The sequence below is a fragment of the Vanessa atalanta genome, chromosome 3 (assembly GCF_905147765.1).
Source record: "Vanessa atalanta chromosome 3, ilVanAtal1.2, whole genome shotgun sequence".
In the NCBI taxonomy this organism is placed as follows: Eukaryota; Metazoa; Arthropoda; class Insecta; order Lepidoptera; family Nymphalidae; genus Vanessa; species Vanessa atalanta.
In genome coordinates, this window is record NC_061873.1 from 3,130,219 (window position 1) to 3,143,168 (window position 12,950).

Here is a 12,950-nt window from a genome sequence, read left to right on the forward strand (position 1 = left end):
CAGACTTGGTATTGAGTCAAATAAAATTAAACCTCGTCCAAAAAGTTAGTACTTTTTCGCGTAACAAGATATCGCCAGCCAGCACACGACTATCCTGATTACACGACTTACACGCTACTATTTATGAACAAAACAAACGCATTTTCACAATTAGAATATTAGTATTAATGTTAAAATTAGAAACATTTGTATGATAGTTATATTAATTCTCAACACTATTTGATAAAATAACGAAACAACGCAAGCTATTTAATATTAATACATACTTTGATTTAAAATAAGTAGAACATACATACATATATATAGCAGATATGACCCGGTAATAGAATAGTTAGATTTTTAACGAAGATCGCAATTGTAGCTGTAGGATGAAATTCTGACACATGAACCACGCGTCTGTCCAGTTGTCCACCAACCCGTAGTGAAACAGAGTTGTGGATCAAACGGCAAACCATCTCTTTAACAGGAGAGAAAGCCTTTGTCCAGCCGTGGGTCTTCTAAGAGATGATACTGTAAGATACTTTTAATTTACGTAAAACAGTATGTAAACGCACAACATTTTTAAATCAATCCAAATACAAAATAATAATTATTACGTATTTATAAGATATGCAGGACTCATTTATACCTATATGGTATATATAGATTTAGGATTTTTTACCAGAAAGAAGAAAAAATATGGTCAAATACCTTAATATTAATGCACAATATCTGATGTAAGTATAAATTCTCTATGTGGAAGACAACGTAGTGAGTTTTATTCGAATAGGCGAATGGCCGTGGAGCGGCGACGCCAGTAGTGTAAATAATGTTAAGTAGCTTTAAACCTTATATTTTGCTTATAAAATTTAATTTCAACGAGCAGGACTCGATTATAAAATCTCTATTTATTATTATTATGTAAATATACTTCAAATTTGTTATTCCGTTATTTAATTACATACTCCTGTTAGGTTTATTTCTTTACTTATAAATTCTAGAAACAGTAGATTAGTATTATTGGATAAAAATAAGCTTTATGAATTATATTTTTCCTGCTAAAGAGATAAATAATATATATATGAGTCAAAAACATTATTATAAAAATACCTAAATGTTTTTATTTTAATAAAAAATCTATCATCAATAGCGCTAAGCGTACTATACAAACCTTCGTTTTCAAACTTACGTTTAGCTTAAAACAGATAATACTACAAATTATAATAAATTTAGTGTAATTCTTGAGTACTTTAAAACATATATAGATATAAGATACATTTATGACATTAAAAAAATACGTATAGTATTTAATTAAATAAATTAATATCAGCTGCGGATGGCAAAAAAAATATATTCATATAATAAATTGCATTTCATCATTAGAACTATCATTTAGACACATAGAATTCTCCAGTACTTAATTTCTCAAAAAAAAAAAAAAATAGGTTTTAAGAGCCAATGTATAATATAATATAAATAATTGCTGGTGTTGGAGCAAAAGGTACATATTAGAATTTGCATCTCTCTTCGATGAACTTTACTTATATTTATTAATATAGTACCTATACTTAAAATGTATAATGTAGTTTTAAACTTAGTCATAATAATCTTAACCCATATAAAAATACGCTTATTAATTTTAATAATTCCGATTAAATTGGAGTCCTGATATTCCCTGACCAAGTGTTATTGTGAAATCATTTTGTAAATTACGAAGAATCATCTCTTTAGATATAGATAGATTATTATATCTAGATATAATTCGTGTTGTAAGATGTTTTGCTTTCTATCGCTAGAAGCAGCACTTCACTTGGATTAGCGTGAGCGTATCGATATGTTTGACCAAGTATTAATTATATACGCAAACATAACAAACGTGTCATCCACATAAGGAATCGCAAACAACTTATACATGCAATCCTGTGGGCATCCAGTTTCGAGGGTCTACGCAAATCTTTGCCTAATTTAACTCTTATGGTGCGCAAACCCGTGCGGCATCGGGCGTGTGGTCTACTCATTGTTTGGTCGTACGCAAACCAAGCTCCAAGTGAAGTACCGCCATAAGATATTGTAGTTATATATGTATGACTCAAATCCAAGATTGCGCTAAAAATAAACGAAAATTTCTAAACGTTTTATAACATATAAACCGAACGTCAAAAGAATAGAGTAGGTAAGGTGAAGAACTGGTCGTGTCCTAACATCCTAATATTTAATTAGAGGACCGATCTAGCCGTCCTTGTTCATCTGTGACAAATGAAACATTCGTCCTTATAAATCCATCACTAGAATTTCAGGACACGTTTAAATTCCTGCAATCATTAATAAATTCTAATTCATATCTTATAAAAACATTACCAGTGTAATCATATCAAACATAAATATGATCGTTTACAAATAATTCATTTTCTTTAATATTACGGAATGATTCTTCACTTATCGATTTCCAAACCTAGAAATTCCAAAATATGGCCTACTCTTCAAAACTCGAAATAGATACGTGGGACCATTCTCTATGAATATCATGACAGAATCATAATCACTCTATTGTAGGTCCCTAAGTTTGATTCCAGGGATGGTAAGGCTAGATTTTAACCAACTGGTTACGCTTATAAAAGATTGTACTATAGATCTTTTTATATATTTATCAAATATTTAAATAATAAATAATACTATATTATGTATTGTGCGTTTATATAATTATTAGTAAATTAATATATTAATAGAGAATAATACAGTTCTAGTAAGTAGTTGTCAATGCCATTCAGATTGGGGTTATAGCTTTATAAAAAGTAGTTTTAGAATAATTAAGTCACTACACTGTAATATTTAGGTAATGATCATGCTTACGATAAATTAATCGCTAAGGAAATAAATGGTTTTAATAATGTCATGAACATTACAAGTTAATTAAAAATGATTAATATAATATTTTTCGATCAATAACTCTTATCTACAACTCACAATTTTTCAATTCGTTCATTCGTTAGCCCTGATCAAATTCATCTGGGGACCCAAAGTATAAAGCTGAACACTTCAAATTTAAGACTATTTGACATCAATCTTTCGCAACCATATCACCTTTACAGTAAACTCTTAATGCATTTTTTTTTAATGTTCTATATTTTTAATAAACTATTTGACCTATATATTACCAATTATAAATGGTGAGCGTGATAAAACATCTTCAAATATATTTAATTTATATTTTAAATGGAACTAGCTTTAGAACCTAATGACAAAATTTCCCTTACATGACTAGGTATCTAACTGTCTAGTTTGTCAATGTCAATAATTATTACGTTAATATGATTATTACCTAGGCGTTCCAGGAATGTACCTTACTTAAATTGTTTTGTCCGGACCTAGCCGCAATATGTAGATAAAAGTTACTTTAAAATCTTATAAAGCAATATAGTCAACAAATGATATATGTAAATATAAGTTTTACTTTCATTTTGCCTACTCTACCCGTCTTTATCTATACTAGCTTAGCTGTATCTGAACCTTTACTGTATATTAAGATTAAACATATAAATTAAAAATGTTATATAACTAGTTTATAAAGCTTCTAGCATTTTGTATCAATTTATGAGCTTGTGCTCAAATCCTTACGTTCAATGTAAACTGAACTTAAATTATATAGTTAAATATTCCTATAATTCTTATTATTAAAAATTATTGTCTATTATAATTCGAAAAATTAAAAGTCGATTTCATTTAAATGAAATGTACCTACTTTATTGTAATTCTTTTAAAATAAGAATATTTTCTTAAAAACAAAATTATTTATATTTAAAAAAAAGACAGTCAACAGGTTAAAATATTGATTATAATTTATTTTTAAACTTATTAAAAGGCAATATTATGCACCTCAATACAAACAACTACCTTCTTATTTGTGAATTTAATTCAATGTGTGTCGTTTTTATTAACATTTTTTTCTACTTGTAAATAATAGCTAACTTAATACCTTGAGATATATGTATAATATTTAAAAATGAAATAAAGATTTTCGTAGAAAATTTGTTTTATTTTTTACATACGTGTCAAAAGCTACATTGTTGAATAGAGGTAAAGATCTTATGAGGAACATACATTGCTTGCACAGATAATTATATTTCTCTTTTTAAAAAAAAGAACTCTTAAGTTTTAGGAATTTTATGGAATACAATTTCTTATGTAGTATTTTTGAGTATAAATATTTTTGAATCCAGAAGAATGATGACAATTATCAACATTTTTTTTAAGTTTTACTTCTTGTATGCAGCATATTATAGTCCTTGTCATATCATTCTACATAAAGAAAACCTATACAGGTTTGTTTGTTTAATAAAAAGTGACACTCAAATAATATAACATTATGCACTTATATGTAAAATCTACTTTTAAATCAATTAACTTTTCATGACTTCTTAGAAAATTGTTAGTTTTCTTTCCAAATTTACTTAAAACATATATTCATACAATTCAAAACTGTTAAAAGGAACTCATTGAAAAACAAACAAATTAAAACAAAACTACATTAATGTGAAACACAATAATAACATACTATACAATTCATATATACTGTTTTACATCATATATATATCATCAGCTGTTAACATATAGTTTATGAGATTGATATTCTAGAGGCCAGCCTTTCGAAATGCAAAGGTAAATTACGAGATGAATTTGTCAATTTCTATTTTGAAATGAGTAGTATCATCATTTTCAACTCCATTCAAAATTGTCTTTCAATTAATTTATCCATATCAATAAATATACATAGTTACATTTGCTATTGGGATTAGACAAGAACAATTACACTGAAAATGCATAGTATATATGGTATAAATTTACATGATTCTATAAGTAACTTAACAATGGGTGTATTAAAACAATATATAAATATGTATGTATAACATTGTGTTATTTATTTGTAAGAAAGGAAATGAGATTAAATAAATAAATAATCAAGTATATAAAGTAATATAAGCCTGTAAATGTCCAGCCTGCCTAAGGCCTCCTCTCCTTTTGCGAATGATTCAGAGTTTATTGCAGATATGGTTTATAATAATAAATTTAAACAGAAAATATATATAGAAGTAAGTAAATAATAATATACATATAATAATCATACACTATACATAATGTTTATCATAAAACTGTACCCTAGTGACAATAATATAGAAACAAATACAAAACATAATCTTACACAAGGTAATCATTTTGACATATTTTATTTATATCACAATATTAATAATTCTACATACATATACTAATTTTGAAAGTCAAACTTTCCTTGCCTTTCCAAGCAGTTTTAAGCTTCGTAACAAGCATTCTTACTATAGGTATTCGACCAAACTATCGAAAGCAAAAAATCTAAGCATTTAACAAAATTAGCTTAGTATAAACTTATGAACTTTACCAAATACATTTATTTGTACTATAAGTGCTCTTACGTCTGTTTTCTGTCTATTGCATGTGATTGTGCCTTCAATAACATCACCTTTTTTTACCTCAACACAATTTCTGAAATAGAAAACTGTCTGTTTCCAATGTGTCGGTGTTTTATGGGGCCCTGTTGTAAATGACACACTTTGAGGTAAATCAAAGAATGTATCAAAATAACCGACAAGCGATGTAATAAAACCATCATTTGTTACTGGTAATTTGAAATTGGATGTAAAATTTAATGTATCAATATTACAAGTATTAATATCAATTTCTTTAATGATACAAGGTTCAGACAAAATGTGCTTAGATGGTACAACATCTATACTTGCTTCTCTAACGACTTCAGATTTCATGCAATTCATTTTGTAGCCATAAACATCAGACCAGAATTCTATTAATTTCTTGTGCGTGTCAACATCACCATTCGCTACTAGGCTTATGTTACACTTATTAGGTAGCAGTAATCCACCAGGCTTCATGCAGTTATCACGAGCATATATCACACTATCCAACATTCCTTCAAATAGTAAAAAATAACCCATCCATTCTGAAACTATTATGTCAACTTTCTCATCAAGTTGAGTATTTTCTAGCCTACCTTTTATCGTTTTTATATTGTTTTCTAGATTGTTCTCTCTTATAATGTCCATTGCATGATAAATAACTTCAGATTGGTCTAATGCATATACTTTCTTTGCTCCTGCTGATGCTGAAAACATTGAAAGTATACCTGTCCCACACCCTAGGTCCAGTACTACCTTATTTTTTATTGTTTCTTTGTTATTAAGAATAGCATCCCTATATGATTCTGTGCGAACTTTATCAGACAGCATGTCATAGTGAATTCCAAAATGAGCATAACTGTTGAAGTAGCCTTCATCACTTTCTAATGGAACTTTAGAAACACAATCCACAATAACAGTACTATCACCTATGTTGTTAGCAGAACCACCATCCACGAGAGATTTCATAGATTCTTTCATTTTAACCATATCTTCTTTGGCCATTTGTAAGTGAGTCTGACTTTCTTTCAACTGCTCTGTTAATGCCTGTATAGTTCTTTGGAGTTCAGTGAAGTGGGGTTGAGATAGTGTAACTAAACCGTTTTCGACATTTGCATGATAAGATTTAGGCGAAGTGGGCTTCTCGGTTATAGTATCAAAGTCAAACATCAACCATTCATCATTATCAACAGGTTTAAGATACTTTTCGTCATCCCAAAGTGGTTTTGTAGCAGTCATGATCTCGTCAGAAGTCAGTTTGTGTGTTTTTATATAGTTAATCAATTTAATGTAAGAATAACAATCCATATTGAATTTAATTTTTAAGGAGTTTAAATTAAATCCATGGGCTTCTTCACAATGTGCCACAGTTTCTTCTATGGTTGAAAAAATCTTCGTACAAAATAAACACGTTACAGAAACATCGCTAGTTTCCATTTCTTGCCACTCGTCTTCTTCATAATGTTCTTCATCGGAACTTAAATCGGGTACGTCCGACATTATATTCAACTATAAGTCAACTGTATTTTAATTTGAGGACGAAAACCGTATTTTAGGCTTAAATTGTTGAGCTATCAAAACCATGTGGTAAATACTGAGTGACAATTCAGAAATGACAAATGACAATTCACAAATATTGTTATTGACAAGCAACATAGATAACAAAAAATAAACTTTGTACAAGAAATAATAAAAATCTATAGTACATACCTTTAAGAATATAATCATATGACTCTCACATATTCATTTACCAAAATAACTTGTTTAAGTAATATATGTTGTCAGGATAGAAAATAATAGAGTAATAATATTTATGCATAATTTTCGCCAACGTTAGATATTGACGACAATCGTTGCTAAGGTTACGACTTATAAACGTTCCAAAACAGAAAAACTACTAACACTATACTCAAAATGAAGCTTAAAATATCTTTTTTAAAAGAACCAAAGCATGTTGGCGTGGTCTCTTGTGTGAGCTGGAATAATACAGAAGATGTATTTTCATGCGGGTAAGCATTGAATTTATAAATAAAGCAAGAAAAATTAGAACTGAATTATATCCGTCTGTATCAAATAATTACCTAAGTGTATACTAATTGTACAATGCTTTCTTAAATATTTTAGAGATGATCACAAACTTTTGAAATGGAATTTAGTCAACGGAGAATGTTTAACAGTCACTACATTCCCAGATGATTTTTATCCTATTTGCATGCACTTATTTCCCAAAATAAATATGGGAAGTAGCAAACACCAACACGACGTAATATTAATCGCGTGCGCTGACGGCAAGTAAGTTAATTTATATATTAATTTATAATATCGGATTAAAATGACTGATTCGTATGTTCACTTTAAAATATTTATTATCTTCTTAGTTTCAATATTTTCTTAATATTATATTTATTTATGTACCAGATTTCACATTGTTAATAACAATGGTCGCATAGAAAAAAGTGTAAATGCTCATCAAGGAGCATGCCTAGCTGCTCAGTGGAGTCCTGATGGGGCTGGCCTACTTACAGGTTAATAATTAATATTAATAAACGACGATAGGGGGCGGAAAATTCTACTAATAAATTTTCACTTTATTGCAATCGAATCGAAATGTAGTCGTTATTGTTTAGCCGTTATCCTATTGTTCCAGTTGAATCAGAATATAATAGGGAACGTATCATATATTAGCAGAATTGGTCCCATCCCATTGAGTTGGTTAGGAAATATAAAATCATACATTTTGCATATGCAATTTCCTAACTTTGAATATAATTTTTAAGTATAACTAAACAAACTACAATTTATTTCAATGTAAAATTTAATTGGTTTGCGAATTTTTTTTTATGTTTATTAGCTGGTGAAGATGGTTTTATAAAGGTTTGGTCTAGAAATGGTCTATTGCGCTCCACCGTTTTGCAGTCTGACGTACCATGCTACGGATGTATTTGGAGCCCCGATAGTAGTGCAATTTTATACACAAAGGATAATTCGCTTGTGATAAAATATTTAAATTCTAGTTCTAAGATAACAACGGTACGAAAACCTTAAATAAATTGACTTTTAAATTATGTTTTTCTCCTATTGGAAAATGACATGTGTAAAAATAATTTATTTTTCAGTGGAAGGCCCATGAAGGCATAATATTGTGTGTTGCCTGGAATGCGAACAACAATTTAATTATTTCTGGTTCTGAGGATGGATACTCTAAGGTTTTTCAGTATCATTTTACTTGATATAATATAGAATTATAACATTGGAATGTAATAATAATGTTTGTGCATAGATCTGGGATACGTTCGGTCAGCAGATTTCGGTAAGCGTGAAACACGATCAGCCTATAACTAGTGTTAGCTGGTCACCCGCTGGAGATATGTTCATCATCGGCAGTTATAACTTGATTCGGCTCTGCAATGCAAATGGTGTAAGTAGATGTCTAAAGATAACTTTTAAACTATGGTAAAATCTGTCGTGAACTCCAATTGGCGATTCCAATGGCAAGAGACATACAAAAAAAAAACATTTTGGATTGAGAAGACAAAAATTATTATTGGTATTCGTGAAAAAAATGCGTTTTAAGCGTTGGAGATGAACGTTGTCATGGGAATTTTCATAACAATTATGTCCATACATCATTGTCTAAAATATGCTCGGAAAAAGAATATATAGATACTTACAGATGAGTGCAATTGCAAGCCGTTTAATAAATCCAATCACTTTGGTCTGGCTTCATTAATCAAGAGATATAATGTCAGGCCTCAACCCATGAGAGGCTTTAAAGGGTTATCGTAAAATATATTTTAAACATTTCAATACAAAACATTAAAAAATATTTCAAAGGTATTTTGCTCAAAACGTAATCAAAATTGGTGAACTAATAGTTAGAAAAATATTTTAGTGGTCTTACTGCCTGGATCGTCCATCAACAGGCAGTATCTATAGCATAGCGTGGTCATCTGATGGTACACAATCAGCAGCTGCATGTGCTAATGGACATGTACTCTTCGCTCATATAATTGACAGGTTTGTTTAATTTTTTTAAATCTTTATCTCATAAAGGTCCGTATACATTTATAGGTGTTCTAAGAATAAAAAGTTCATTTCAATTTCAAATGAAGAAGTATTTTGCTGTATCACAATTTTAGTTGATATATTTTAACGATTTTGTAAAGGTTACTTATCACATGTAGTTAAAATTCAGGACTTATTTAACCAGAAATACACGATAGAGCGATGCGTATTACAGCTATAAATATTTCTTCTCCATAAAGCCCGAAGCAAATAGAAATGTGATGGTCTGGTCTATTTACTTTAATTATTTGTACAATTGTTTTTTAGAGAATATACTTGGAAAAATTTCGCTTGCACCCAAACTGGACGTAAAGTGATTTCTATTAAAAACATCCTAACAGATCAGAGTGATCAATTGGATTATCCTGATAGAGTTATACAAATAGCATTAGGGTACAATCATTTAGTCATAGCTACTGTAAAACAATGCTTCATTCATAAATTGACATCATGGAACACGCCTGTAACATTCGATCTAAAGGAGGGTACTATAAGCATGATCTTACTTTCAGAAAGGTAAGCTAAATTTTATGTGAAAACTTTTTCCATTTATTTAACTCTGAAATCCAAAATGTTTTAAGAAGTTTAATTTTGTTATATTGATACGTCCTTAAAATATATCTTATTGTAGATGTATATGTGTCATTGAAAGAGCTGGCGTCTCAATATATAGTTATATGGGACGATTGCTAGCGAGTCCTCGATCTGGATCTCGACCTGAAACTCTAGGAAGAGCTGCGGTTTCCCTAGGACCTGACACGTTTGCCGTTATTGATCAAACTGATAGGAAAGGTAATCTAGAAATTTGTTTTTTTGGTTCATATTACATATTATACATACTTAAAATTTCAGTCATGAAATTAAATACCTATTATAACTGATGATTTTAAATATACACTATTAAAATATTTTAATTCAATCATAGAAAACATCATGATCAGTAGGTACTAAAAAGCTGTTCTGCTGTAAGAAATTAAGAAATTATCAATTCTTCTGGTGGTACTGATGCTTAAAATGAAAAATACAATGATAAAATATTTAATCATGACGTAAAATTAAAATAGCTTATAAAATTTGCCATTGTTTAAACTTTACAGCAATTTACGTCCATGACCTACCAACTGGATTAATTGTTCGAAGTTCAAGTGACAATACTGTTACAAAGTTAGTACATAAAATGACAGTTTCTAATATTGCGTTGAGTCAAGCAGGACCGATCAATGAGCGTCAGCTTGCTTTGCTGGATTACAACAGGGATTTATATGCTATAACTGTAAAAGATCCAAAATCTAAATTTGTAAAATTGGGTAAGTTATAATAAATGAGTCGCGAACATTTATCTTTTACAATATTTTTTACTTGTCGTTTTTCTTTCATGAAGGATCTCAAGTTTTAAGTATAATCTGGAGCGCAGAAACCGAATTGTTAGTTGGATTACGAGCGAATTCGGTTATTGCATGGTGTTGCTCGCGAGCCGCTACTCAACCAGACTGGCTTGCATTAACCACTGTTAGTAAGGACATTAGGTATGTTTTCCATCATTAAACAAAGTCGTAGCTATACAGCATACAAAATTACTTCATACCGATACTACAGCATAATATTATTTAGTTTGAAAAATTGACGCAAATTATTGTGATCTCACTTGTTTGCAAATTATTACAAATCGTTTATACAAATTAAGTTGTTACAATGGGTTTTTGTTTTATTTCATAAGCAACTGTATATAAAATATCAAAGCTATTCCTTTTATAGTGATGTATATAAAACTGCAGAACCCTAAGGAAAAATTGTTAAGTGTAATAGAGATGCGTATATTTGCAAATTAGCTTTAAAGTAGATTGGAGCATCAAGGTCGTTGTTGACGGTGCATGCTCTGACTTAAAATTCGTCAATTCTGTGGTTCCACATGGTGGGCTGCTCACTATCACCCACTCTGTTTCTTCTACATTTGGATGACTTGTTGCAAATCAGCAGCATTGACTGCTATGCAGACGACAGTACCGAAGACACCTCGAAGACGGCCATGCTAATATTTCTCGGGAAAACGTCGACATAAACCGGAACAAACTTATATCTGAAATCGAGTCTTTGTTAAACAAAGTTTCAGACTGGGAACGGCTTAATCTAGTTCAATTCAACCCCAAAAAGATATAATTTTGCGCGTTAACCAAAAAAATCACCATTCGTCGTATCTCCATGATTTGAGAACATTCCCATTGCTTCCCCAGCTAGTATGGGAATATTTGGCGTTGGCGTTGATAAAAAAGGAGAACTAAATATTTTAGTTATTTATGAAAATATTATAATAGACATAAATTACATTTATAAGTAACGAATTGTAATGTGTTATAACACAAACAAAATTTCAATAAGTGGTGTCTGCAGTGATTTAGGTCGCAATCCAAGTATTGTAAGCGTTGAAGACGGTGTCGTATGCATCTGTCGTGGGAACGGATCGTTGCTGCACGTGTCTCTTGCGGCCTTCCCTGAGAAATTGTTAAAGCATGTTGCTGGCAATATGTGGCAGGAAGCTCTGCAGGTAAAACTTATTCATTTTATATTCTTTCGACATATTCTTACGGTAGAATCAGCCTTCATCGGCCAATTAATCTAAAACTTTTAAAAAAAAATTCAGAATGTTTCGTATTTCAGTAGTACATTAAAGTTTTACGATTAGTATATAATATAAATGAAAAAAAAAGAATAAATACCATCACATCAAATCTTCTACTTTATACTTTCAATTTTTATAAAAAAATATATATTAATCATTTAGCTATGCCGCACTGTAGAGGATGAAACACTTTGGGCTTGTCTTGCTGTACTGGCTTGGCAGTACAATCAATTAGCAGTTGCGGAAGAAGCATTTGCGCTCATACATCAATACTATCAAGTCTGTTACATACAACATCTAAGGGTAAGCTCACTAATTACTTTTTTAAATACTTGTTTAAAATGAAATTAGAAATAGTAGCATACTTCTGGATGCCGAAGGTTGTTTTTAGATTTTGGCACATTATTATCTATGCACTCGTATCTAGGGATTTTTTAAAATTGATTTACTTTTTTCCAGAGTTCCATCCCGGAGAAATTGTCCGCTTAGAATAAATAAAAGTAACAAGACAGAAATAAATGTTATATCAAATAACAAAACTTTAATTTTATACGATCCCTACAATAAAACAATTTTAAATTTATCAAAAAAAAAAATTATTGATCGTTGACCGTTGAATTACTTTTCTTTTTTATTATTTGTACATTATTAGACTTCGTCAATATATTTACTTATTTTAATTTAAAAACATTAACTTAAAATCTGACATATTATTAATTAGACATTTTTATTTTTGATTTATTGTTCTCTTATTATTACTTTACTTTTACTTTAATTTAATACATATTTCTCCAACATTTGTTTAATGTTTAATAATATATAATAATTTATTAACATTTTTAAGCTTA

General features: G+C 29.8%; 2 protein-coding genes across 2 annotated transcripts; one reads left to right on the plus strand and one right to left on the minus strand.

Annotated features, from left to right (window-relative positions):
* Nucleotides 1–3,997: 3,997 nt before the first annotated feature.
* Nucleotides 3,998–7,012, minus strand: LOC125077385 (protein arginine N-methyltransferase 3). The gene has a single exon (XM_047689313.1). It carries the CDS (start codon nt 6,918–6,920, stop codon nt 5,361–5,363), a length of 1,560 nt encoding a protein of 519 aa, XP_047545269.1. The 5' UTR covers nt 6,921–7,012; the 3' UTR covers nt 3,998–5,360.
* Nucleotides 7,013–7,334: 322 nt separating this feature from the next.
* On the plus strand, nt 7,335–12,591 carry LOC125077280 (intraflagellar transport protein 80 homolog). The gene is made up of 14 exons (XM_047689187.1): nt 7,335–7,429; nt 7,545–7,712; nt 7,839–7,945; nt 8,272–8,450; nt 8,537–8,626; nt 8,701–8,838; nt 9,313–9,437; nt 9,753–10,001; nt 10,117–10,277; nt 10,583–10,792; nt 10,867–11,011; nt 11,874–12,027; nt 12,265–12,405; nt 12,562–12,591. Exons 1-14 carry the CDS (start codon nt 7,335–7,337, stop codon nt 12,589–12,591), a joined length of 1,992 nt encoding a protein of 663 aa, XP_047545143.1.
* The last annotated feature ends 359 nt before the right edge of the window (nt 12,592–12,950 follow it).